The 11,255-nt window shown below is 42.4% G+C and overlaps 1 protein-coding gene across 1 annotated transcript; it reads left to right on the forward strand.

Annotated features, from left to right (window-relative positions):
* Nucleotides 1-6,470: 6,470 nt before the first annotated feature.
* On the forward strand, nt 6,471-6,935 carry LOC116599252 (60S ribosomal protein L32-like). The gene has a single exon (XM_032359026.1). It carries the CDS (start codon nt 6,471-6,473, stop codon nt 6,873-6,875), a length of 405 nt encoding a protein of 134 aa, XP_032214917.1. The 3' UTR covers nt 6,876-6,935.
* The last annotated feature ends 4,320 nt before the right edge of the window (nt 6,936-11,255 follow it).

Here is an 11,255-nt window from a genome sequence, read left to right on the forward strand (position 1 = left end):
AGTACGTCAACCGAGAGAACAGACAAATTCTGAGCAATGCCCATGTAAAGCACATAAATCATATCATGTGCCATGATTAACCATGTAACTGTAAAGAAAATGTTCAAACAGAAGGAATAAAAAAATTAAAATTAATCACGCAGCAAATTACTTAAAATACTGCATTTGTCTGAAAAGAGTATATAATTTATAGATCAGCAGATACTGTTTGGCCACTGTGGTAAGAAAGGCAATGGGAGTGGGGAGATGCATTTCCAGTTATGTACCTGTTTTTACTTAAGAGAAACCATATTCAAAGAAAGTTGCTCTGAAATTACTCCATGTGCAGTGCTCCACAGACACTGGCCTCTTCTCATTCGCCTCCATTACGAACAAAGCCCCATGACGTGGCAGTGCTATGCTCTTACAGCCACGCTTCATGCCCTGGAGACCCAAAGCCAGGAACAAGATGAGCCAAGCATAGTACCGTGCCTTTCACAAATACAAAACTCCTTTATTCCTGAATTCTGCTACTGCTGGAGTATCAGTTCCTTTGAACTAATTTTGACTAAAATTGACAATTGACACTCACCGGGATATATGATGGTTCTGTAACTGCAGCAACAAATTTGAGTAAATTTTGAAACCTTTTCCCTTTTCAGTGTTACCTGAGGCAAGTAAGAGGGCCACCTCTAGGGGAATCCTAAGCCTTTCCAAGGGATAGGAGAAGAAAATTCACAAAATTAAGATGAGGCAGGACAGAAGGGAAGATTAAGACAAAACAAATCACCAAACAAAGGTAACATTCTCTGAAGAAAATGTTACCTCTCAAAAAAAGAGGGCACTCAAATAACCTGGAGACTATAGTCCAAATGGGTAAGATGAATTTTTTTTTTTTTTTAATAAAGTCTGGATTTAGCTCCAGGGGCGCCTGACTGGCTCATCCTGTAGAGCACGCGACTGTAGTAGATCCGCGGGTTTCGAGTCTGAGCCCCACCTCGGGTGTAGAGATTATTTAAAAATAAAATCTCAAAATATATAAGTAAATAAAATTTTAGAAATAAAAATATGGGCCAAGTACAAGTGACTCTAACTAGTCTACTAGTTAGACTGACTCTAATTCGTCTACTCTACTCCAGACAGGCCGTAGTACTGTTTATTCTGGAAAGGTCGCTGACTTTGTAACACTTTTTTTTCCCTTTTTTTTTTTTTCCTTAAAGATGTTGTCAGAGAAGGAATAAACACACGCAGGGAGAGCGGTGGGCAGAGGGAGGAGCAGGCTCCCCGCTGAGCAAGGAGCCAGTTATGGGGCTGGATCCCAGGACCCGAGCCCAAAGCAGACGCTTCACTGACTGAGCCTCCCACGCATCCCACATTCTTTTCTTCTAAAGGGATTCCCCCACACTCCCATACAGCGAACTCAACCCATTTAGTAGAAGGGCGGGCGGTGCGCCCGAAAGTGAGGCCCGGCTGCCCCCCCGCTTTCTCAGGGTGTGGACGGCACAGACCCCCAGACGCCCCTTGGTCTGGCCTCCGACCACCCTCCACCCTCCTTCCCAGTCGCGACCTCAAGAAGCCGGTCCGCAGCCTCCCCCGCGGCACCAGCCCACGCGCTCGCTCGTGCCCGCCAAGTTCGCACACCCCGATACGTCAGGACTAGTCAGGCCAGGCGGAGCCCGAGTGCACCCCACTCGCGACGCTCACCAGACGGGTGCCAGCCTACCTGTCTCGGGGCTCCCGTGTCCGCCACCTCCACGTGGCTCTGCACCGCGCGGCCACTTCGTCAGAATCGCCTGAGGAGAAGCGCAAGGACGTCGTCGTCTCTGGAAGGCGCTAACCCAGCACGGGGCTGTGCCCTCTTCCAGGACCTGCACAAGGCCTCCACCGACGAGTGGGGTGGCCCCCAGGCCGCCCTGGAAGCCACCGTGGTTCTGGACAAGAACGTGAGGGGCGCCCACCCAGAGCCAGAGCCCTCAGGCGTGCCCTGCCGGCTCAGGCCCCCGTGTCTGTGAGCTCCCGGAGAACCACTTCCGGGGTGGGAGGTGACCCCGTCAGGAAGATGGCGGCCCCCTGACTCAGCTCTCAAGCACAACCAGAGCCTCTGGAGCCCAGCAGGCTTTGAGGGGCCCCTGTAGTGTCCCCTTCTTGTCCCCCTGGTGTCGGAGCTTCTGCCTGAGCCTCCCAATGCAGCCACTAGACAGCTTTTCGGCCATGCGCAAGACCTTTCCCACACCTAGACCAAATGGAAAAATAAATGTTTTCGCAGGGAAAAACAAAACAAAAAGGCAGCCACAGCTTGCCAGTCTTCTAAAGGAAGACCAAGTTGTAGATACAGAGAATATTATAAGCTATTAGAGAATATAAGGGACAACTTTATAACTATATATTTTTTCCTTGACCATGTTAGTAGTTATTTCAAAGTCCGTGTCTGTTTTCTGTGGGTCTTCTTTATTGTCTGTTGTTTCTCATTTTTTGTTATCTTCTTGTGTCTCTTCATGGGCCTTTTTTAATTGAGTGTAGATATTCCATATCAGAAATTATACAAATAAATGGAGGGCGCCTGGGTGGCTCAGTGGGTTAAGCCACTGCCTTCCGCTCGGGTCATGATCTCAGGGTCCTGGGATCGAGTCCCGCATCGGGCACTCTGCTCAGCGGAGAGCCTGCTTCCCTTCCTCTCTCTGCCTGCCTCTCTGCCTACTTGTGATCTCTCTCTGTCAAATAAATAAATAAAATCTTTAGAAAAAAAATAATAAATAAAAATAAAAATAAAAATAAATGGAGCTCTAGAATTATGAGAGAGTCTCTCCCAAGAGGGTTTTCATTTGCTCCACCAGACCACTGCCACACTTAAGAATCTGTATCATCTTAATCTGGTCAGGGGGGTTAGATGGTTCAAATCTAGACTTCAGGCACTTCTACTTTTGCCTAAAATGAATAAACCTCACTCTATATCTTTCTCTAAAATCATCTAACAACTATTAAAATAGTGAGTTTTCTGGTTATTTTTTCTGCTCCAGTCTTAATTCAGTCTCTAGGACAAGCCCAAATCCTGGAACTACATAGCATGTGTCAACAGACTAGCTCCCAGAGAAACCTCTCTTTTCTAGTCGGAGGACCAGGTAGGGGATTGTGAATTTGAAGAAAATCTCCCACTTTTTTCTTTTATTAATCTCCTGACCCTGCCCTGTGTAGTCATAAAGCCACAACTCTTGCAACAAAGCAGCTGTGATGAGTTGCAGGCACCTAAAATCTGGAGAAAATCCTTCTTTATTACATGAGAACTGAGAAAAGGAGTCCCTGTGATCTGAAGAGTGTTGAAGGAAACTCTATTGTTTTCTCCCTCTTGTTTCTACCCTTTGTAGAGCCAGACCCAGCTATGGAAAGTATGCAACTGCATGGAAAAACAACAACAAAACCAGTACTCCTGCTTTCTAACTCCAGCTTTCTAAGGACCATGAAAAGGTGCTCTTGAGAGCTAGGGAATATTGGAAAAATCACAGAAGAGTGAGAACCAAAGAAATGAAGGCCTTAATTCTGTGTATGAAGCCACTTCTTGAGCTCTTCATGAACCGCTATGACTCTGACTCCGGTAGCGAAAGGGTTCTATTCAAAGACCCCTCCCCAGCCAAGCTTACTGACAAAACTCGAGGGTGTCTGTACTTGGCCCTGACTCTTTGTTTTTCCAGGTCATGGAGCCTCTCATCCTCAGAAAACAGACAACTACAAAACATATTCCTCTCCAACCAAACCACAACACATATTCCGGAAGGGCCCTGGACAGAGGCTTCCCCACCTCCACCCCACCCCCACCCCGGCCCCTGACTCTGAAACTTGTTACTCCTGCTCTACCTGGCCAAGAGTTGACCTTTCTTACAAACCCTCCCCTGTGGGCGCAACCGCAACCCACACCATAAAATCCCTTAAAAGGCCCAGCCTAACAAACATAGGTCCAACATCTCCCTCCATGCCTGGCCTCTCTCCACCCTTGGAGAGTAAATAAACTCTGCCCTGCTTATTGCTCTACTTTTTTGTGCAAATCTTTGCCGCCAGCATTACTGGCCACCCTAACTGGTAGTACGGTGAAAGAGTGATACATTCTGATCAGGTAGGATATATCCCAGGAATGTAAGTAGATTAATTAATTACCAGATCAAATGAGAAAAAAAAGACCTGTATGATAATCTCAAAGGAATAACATTTGGTAAAGCTAAACCCATACCCTGGTTCTTTTAATTAGCTAGTTCAAAATAGAAAAGAAATTTTAAAAAGAAAAGAAATTATCCTTATGAGGTAAAAGTTATCTATCAGAAATTTACATCAAATATCATATCTAATGGGGAAACTACAGAGGCAGTCTCAGTAAAGTAAGTAACAAGAAAGGTAAGGGGAAAAGAGAATACTAACACCTTAGTAAAAAAAAAAAAAAGGTGAAAATTAGGTCTTTCTTGTTTTTTTAAAAGATTTATTTATTTGGGGTGCCTGGTTGGCTCAGTGGGTTAAAGCCTCTGCCTTCGGCTCAGGTCATGATCTCAGGGTCCTGGGATCGAGCCCCATATCGGGCTCTCTGCTCAGCAGGGAGCCTGCTTCCTCCTCTCTCTCTGCCTGCCTCTCTGCCTACTTGTGATCTCTGTCTGTCAAATAAATAAATAAGATTTTTTTTAAAGATTTATTTATTTATTTGGGGGGGTTGGCTGAGAGAGAGGGAGTAAAACAGACCCTCCCCTCCCACTCAGCGCAGAGCCCATGTGCTCAGTCACACCACCCTGAGATCATAACTTGCACCAAATCAAGAGATGGACCCTTAACTGAGTGAGCCACCCAGGCACCGCAGATCTTATTTCTTATTCTTGCCTTCTCTCCTATAAACTCCCACCCCAACACACACATGCTCTGATTCATGTGTAGGATTTGGTGGGGTAGTAAATCTCACAAGCTTACCTTATAGAGAGATGGTGCTCCGTTCTAGTAATCACACTCAACCTATGCGTCATAGTTATAAGTTATAATATCTAGAACCTACTGTATTAGAGTATTTTATATGTACTATTTCTACTTTTTCACTACCTTCGGAGGTACATAACATTATCTCCATTTTTAGATTGGACATTGCAGCTCTGGGAAATTATTTTGCTTATCATAGGTCACACAGCCCGCAAATGGCTGAGTCAGGATGAATACTTCAGCGGTAGCCAAAGCAGAGCTTTTTCCACTATGCCCTATTGCCTCTCTTCTGAGGAAGAAGCTGTGGAAAGAATTCCTCTGGCATCACTCAGGGAATAGGATACTATGTCACTAGGAAGATTTTCTAGCCACGGTCTTGGTGCCTGTGATGATTCATATTTAGATCATGTTCCTTGAGAGTAGCAAATATATCTGAAAGCAGCTGGTTTCAGCATCTGAGTTGTAAAGAAAGTTCTCAGGGAAAGCATCCAGTGATATTGTAGGAAATCTCAGAGGTCACAGGAGCTGTTTGTTCCTCCCTCCAGTTGTATACAAACTGAGATCTACTCTTTGGGCCACAGACTAAAAGAACTGGATTTTGCCCTTTTCCCTCCTATCTGAGAGCTATGAAGAGAGATTCCATCACAGAAATCCAATTATTTGGTCGTGTCAGTTGGAAAATGGTGGCCTAAACATCAGGATATGTGGCTTCTTGCCACCAAATTGCAACTAACAGATCAAGAGTAGTTGCTTAACTTTTTTAGGCTTGGCTGCCCACCCTAAAATTTCACTGTTGAGACAAGTATCTTTGAAATTCTCTCTAGCTGAAACATTCCAGAAATTTTATCAGTCTGGTAGTGAAGAGAAAGTGACTCCCTATGTTTGAGATTAGCCCCAAATTATTGTGGGGGAACTTCTCCTGCCTCTCCATTGAAGTCATGCCTACATCACTTGGTCTGGTTTAAGTATCATCATCGGATGCTGCCCAACGTGAAGACTTCATTTGAAAGGTTTCTGGTTTTTTTCTTCCTTTCTTCCTTTTTAAGAAACTTTGTATTTTTTGTCAACACTATTTCCATGTTGTTTGCCATAGTGCAAGAGTAGCTTAAGAACACTCACTTTACCAAAGAGTTCCAAAAGCCTCAGGGAAACTCCAGCTAAACAAAATTTGAGTAAGTTTCTCTTTCCAGAAAATATAAGACATTATAATGAAGTGTTATAACCAGTTTTAATTAAATAGTATAGTAAGATATATAACTCATATTTCAGGTCTGAATTCTTCACTTGTTATAATGAGCATTGGGTGTTGTATATAAGTGACAAATCACTGAATTGTACTCCTGAAGCCAATATTGCACTGACTGTTAACTAACTATAATTTAAATTTAAAAATTTTTTTTGAAAAGGACTGAGTTCCTTCCCCTCTCTTTCTCGGCACTGCCTGCGGAGTTGACAGCCATCTCTTACTGGTTTTCTGGCCTTGGGCTTGCTGCTGCAGCCCAACCACCTAACAACAGACTGACCACCATGAGCTTCGAGTCAATGGCATCATGGCTGCCCTCAGACTTCTGGTGAAGTACAAAATCGTTAAAAAGAGAACCAAGAGGTTCATCCGGAACCCGTCAGACCAATATGTCCAAATTAAGCACAACTGGTGGAAACCCAGAAGCATTGACAATAGGGTGTGCAGAAGATTCAGGAGCCAGATCTTGATGCCCAACATTGGTTACGGAAGCAACAAGACAACAAAGCCCATGTTGCCCAGTGGCTTCCGGAAGTTCCTACTCCACAATGTCAAGGAGCTTGAAGTGCTGTTGATGTACAATAAAGCTGACTGTGCAGAGACTGCTCACAATGTCTCCTCCGAGAACCACAAAGATGTGGACAAAACAGCCCAGCTGGCAACCAGAGTCACCAGTCCCCACGCCGGGCTGTGTAGTGAAGAAAATGAATAGACAGTTTGTGTGCATATCACATTTGTGTTAATAAAACCATAAAGCTACCACCCAGCATTTATTTCACTCCTGAAAAAAAAAAAAAAAGGTTGAGTTCTTTTTTTGATTGGCACCCAGGTAGAAAAAGATTTCTGTTAACCTTTTTTTTTTTAAGTCATCATATCTAATATTCAGAAGCACATCTTTGAATTGCAAATAAAGAATAGTACTTACCAAAATACATGCCTTATTATTGGGTACTGCTGCATCCTTTTCTCCCATAGGAGATATTCCTTCATTCTCATCTCCATAGAAGAGGGGTCATGTGGTTTATGTAGCTAGGACTAAAGATGGGGCTTGCTTTGACTCTTCACTGTAAATAGAAAAAAATGTGCTTTTATTTGGGGTATTGATTTACAGATTAAGTATAGCCTCAGCCAATAGTCATATTAATCATTATGGTATAAATATAAGCTCCTGAAAATATCAGGAGAAGATAGAAAAGATGGGAACAAGTACAGACATCTTCAAGGAAAATATATTTCATGATACCTATCATGAAATATGCATTCTCAGGAAGAGAACACATTATGGCTTAGAGGCTAATCATCCATAATAATCAATGTCAATGATATGATCTTTCATAAGTGGTATTCAAAATGAACTGGTCCAGAACCATTGTTAAAGTTAGTGGATTTAAGACAGGTTGCATTGTGAAGACAAATCATCTTAGGACTTGGCAGGACTTGGGAGGGGGGGCTGGGTATCACTTTGCATGTCACTATAGCATGTGTTGAAAATAGACTTTTTTTTTCCTCCGTGGCCTTTTTGAGGCTGTGTCAGAGGACTCTAAAGCGGGTAAGTGGTTGGAAGAGAAGCAATTCGCAGGTGGATCTAGGTCAGACAGTATTGTCTGGAGCCTGTGAACATTGCTACCAGACCAGTATCACATCAGGCAGACCCTGGATGAAACAGCTGCTGCTGAGAAAAGTCATTTTCACTTTACCCACACAGGGAGAACATAACAAAGTTCTGCATTTTTTAAAATCTGAGGTCTAATGAGAAGACTGCTTTCCGCTGATGTTCTAGCCTTGGGTGCAGTCTCATTGCCAGGAAGAAGGTGAGGTCAAATGGGAACATAATTTGGAAGATCTCTTGATGTTTATGTTTCTAACGCTTCAAAATTTGAGTGACAGCTCCAATATTTTCTTTGAAAATGTATCCAAATAGAACTCTTGTATACAAGCTAATACATTACACAACCTCAGGTTTAGAAATAGTATTAGTATTAGTATTAGTATTAGTATTAGTATTAGTGGAGGTGTAGAGAGCATCTGAATCTGAAGGTACAAAGAAGCAAATGCTTTTGAGAGAGAATCTATAGATCCAGCATGGGAACGACTAAGAATAGGGTATAGAGGGTGCAAGGAGAGCTTTCCCTGTAAAGACAGGGAGGAACAAGAACATAAATTAGCAGTTCAAGGGGATTGAGTGAGAATTCTGTGATCCCTCTGAGAAAGTGAAAGTGGGAGAATTTGTGAGTCCAGCCAGCACCCAAATCCTTAATAGTATTAGAGATGCAAATCTTGTGGGTTGGCATGTGTGGATGTTGCAGATATGTGGTTCTCAAGCTTTAGGGAAATAAGAATCATCTAGGCAGCAAGCTTAAAAGATAGCAAGCCAGACCCTACTCCTAGAGATTCCATCAGTAGATTTGGGGTTGGCACAGGAATCTAGGTATCATTCAAATGGTCCTCACATTTTGAGAAAATACTGTACTCTTCTGGAATAAAGGAATCAGCCATTCTCCCATCCCTTTCCTCTACTTTAAAAAAAAAAAAAATCAAACTTTACAAAGTGTTTCATTTTCCCTCTTAAAAGAAATACCATTGAAATCTTAACGGAATTCCTTACCACCAAGGGTTACAATGTTCCAAACATTGTATACGCTTTATTTATGTTACAATACTAACTATTGATTAATGAGTATTTGCTAATTTCCAGGCACTCTACTTAAACGCAGGATATCTAAATAATGTCTAAACTTCCTACAAAGAAAATATTATTCTCTATTGTTCTGGCTAAGAAAACTGTGGCTCACAAAAGTTCGGTAATTTGTCTGGGATCACAGGTTAATACACAAAATATAGTCTGTGAATCCAAAAACCATACTTTTTCCAGTGCTTTATTTTAAAATGATCTAATGAATGGGAGATGAAAACATCTCCATGTGACAAACTCCTACAAGTGTGTATAAGAGGCTGGTGCTGTAGACAGAGCTGTCATTTCTACTTAATCCTAACACTGACCCATTGAAAATAGTTTAAATCACCCATCAATATTCTTGTCCTTTCTTGTCTACTGCTCAGTTGACTAACAAAGAAAAGATGATTCCAGGACTTTGTATCAAACTCTTAGAAAATAGAGTTATGTATATTACACACCTTGTATGTTTGACCTATAGAGCAATTAAATTATTTGCCTGGAGACCTCTGATATATATATACTATCCTTTGGCACTTTCAGCCCAGATTAAGGGATTGTGCCTTCTCTGCTAGAGTCACTCATCTGATACTGCAAAGGGGCAGCCCTGTGATTCAAAAGAGCTCTCTGTGGTCAGAGCTGGAAAGAACTGGATTTGCCTCTCAGCTCCAGCTCTCCTTAGCTCTGTCTTAGGACTAATCAACTGTCCTTTCTGAGCCTTTCTGTCCAGGCTTCTCACTCTGAAGGTATGAATGAAAATGGATACTTAACAAGATAAAAGAAATAAGTTTCTCTTATTTACACACAGTAGGTAGACTGTAGGTTTTGTTTAACTATGGTGTTTATAAATAAAATTTAACCCTAACTTTATACAACTTAAAAAATGGAAATTTCTTCAGTATCACCCTGTTTGTGTAGATGAACTCAAATATGTGCTCAACACATTGGGCTTTGCTGAGTCATCCCTAAATACTGTCAAACTGTTTACGGTGGTGACAGAGATAGATCAAAAGAAGCAAGCCCCATGAATACTTCATAAAGATGCAAACTGCCTTTGGAAAAGCTGTTTCAACTGTCTAAAGTTTAAAGAAAGTTTGCTTTGTTCATTACTGTGAGAGAGTTTTCAGAGCACAGATTTCATGCCCCCTCTTCTTACACTGTGGTGAGCAGAGACCATGTATCTAATCAAAGAAATAGGTACATGTCTATTCCCAGGATTATTACATCCAGCCAAGCATTTCCTGATGGATTCAATGGATACTTACCTAGTGATGATGGTCCACCAGCTAGGAACTAAAATTTAGCTTTGAAATGAGACCCCCCCCACCCCCACTCGCCCATGGACTAAAAAGAAATGAGAGAGACAAACAACAAACTATGCAATGGGATAAGGGCTAAGAACATGTGAGGCATGAAACTCATAAAGAGAATCATCTGGGGATAACCTCCAAGAGGTAATAACACTTAATGGCAATCTTAACAAATGCATTAGCCAGGAAAAGAAAGAGAAGAAAGTTCAGGCAAAGGGAAGAGATGTACAAGGTCACACCACTGTAAGAGAGCGTGGCATACTTGAAAACTACAAATAGTAGGAGATAGTGGGAAATGGGGGATGGAGTGGGGCACGTGGGACAGGTAAACAGAGAGAAGTTACAGGTAGACATAAGTCAGCTCAAAAAGGTCTTCCATGCCAAAAATTTTTAAAAGACATTCTAAAAGCAAGAAAATGATAAAACACATCTAGGAGAATGCTAGGTAATGTGTGTGGAGGAAAGAGGCACAGAACCAGTTTAGTTTATTTGATCCCTACCTAATGGGGGTACTCTAGGTATTCAGAACAGTATTCTGGGTAGTGAGGTCTCAAGGAGGTAACACACATACCTTCCTGCTAAGGAAGGCTCTGGGATCCCATACAGGAATGACAGATCTCACGCACCCAAATGGCTGGTGGGCATGTGGAATGGCACAAGAATTGTGTCCTAGGGACGCACACCTGGGGTGCTCAGTCAGTTCGGTGGCTGCCTTCAGCTCAGGTCATGATGGCAGGGTCCTGGGAGGGAGCCCTGCATCAGGATCCCTGTTCAGCAGGGAGTCTGCTTCTCCCTCCCTCTCCACCACTTGTTCTCTCTTTTTCTTTCTCTCTCCATGGAACAAGAAACACCTTTTTTTCTGTGAATCTTGCTCTTTTGACTCTAAACAAATAAGAATAGGAAGAAGGTGGAAGAAAATAAAACTGCACATCCAACCTTTACCTTTTCATGTGAGACTGCCTTCTAAAGAAGGATTCTGCAGCAGAAAGCCATTTACCATGCTAATGGACATCAAAAGAAAGCTAGGTTGGCAATCCTTCTATCAGATAAATTAGATTTTAAACCAAAGACTATAATAAGAGATGAAGAAGGACATTATATCATACTT

The sequence above is a fragment of the Mustela erminea genome, chromosome 9, assembly GCF_009829155.1.
Source record: "Mustela erminea isolate mMusErm1 chromosome 9, mMusErm1.Pri, whole genome shotgun sequence".
In the NCBI taxonomy this organism is placed as follows: Eukaryota; Metazoa; Chordata; class Mammalia; order Carnivora; family Mustelidae; genus Mustela; species Mustela erminea.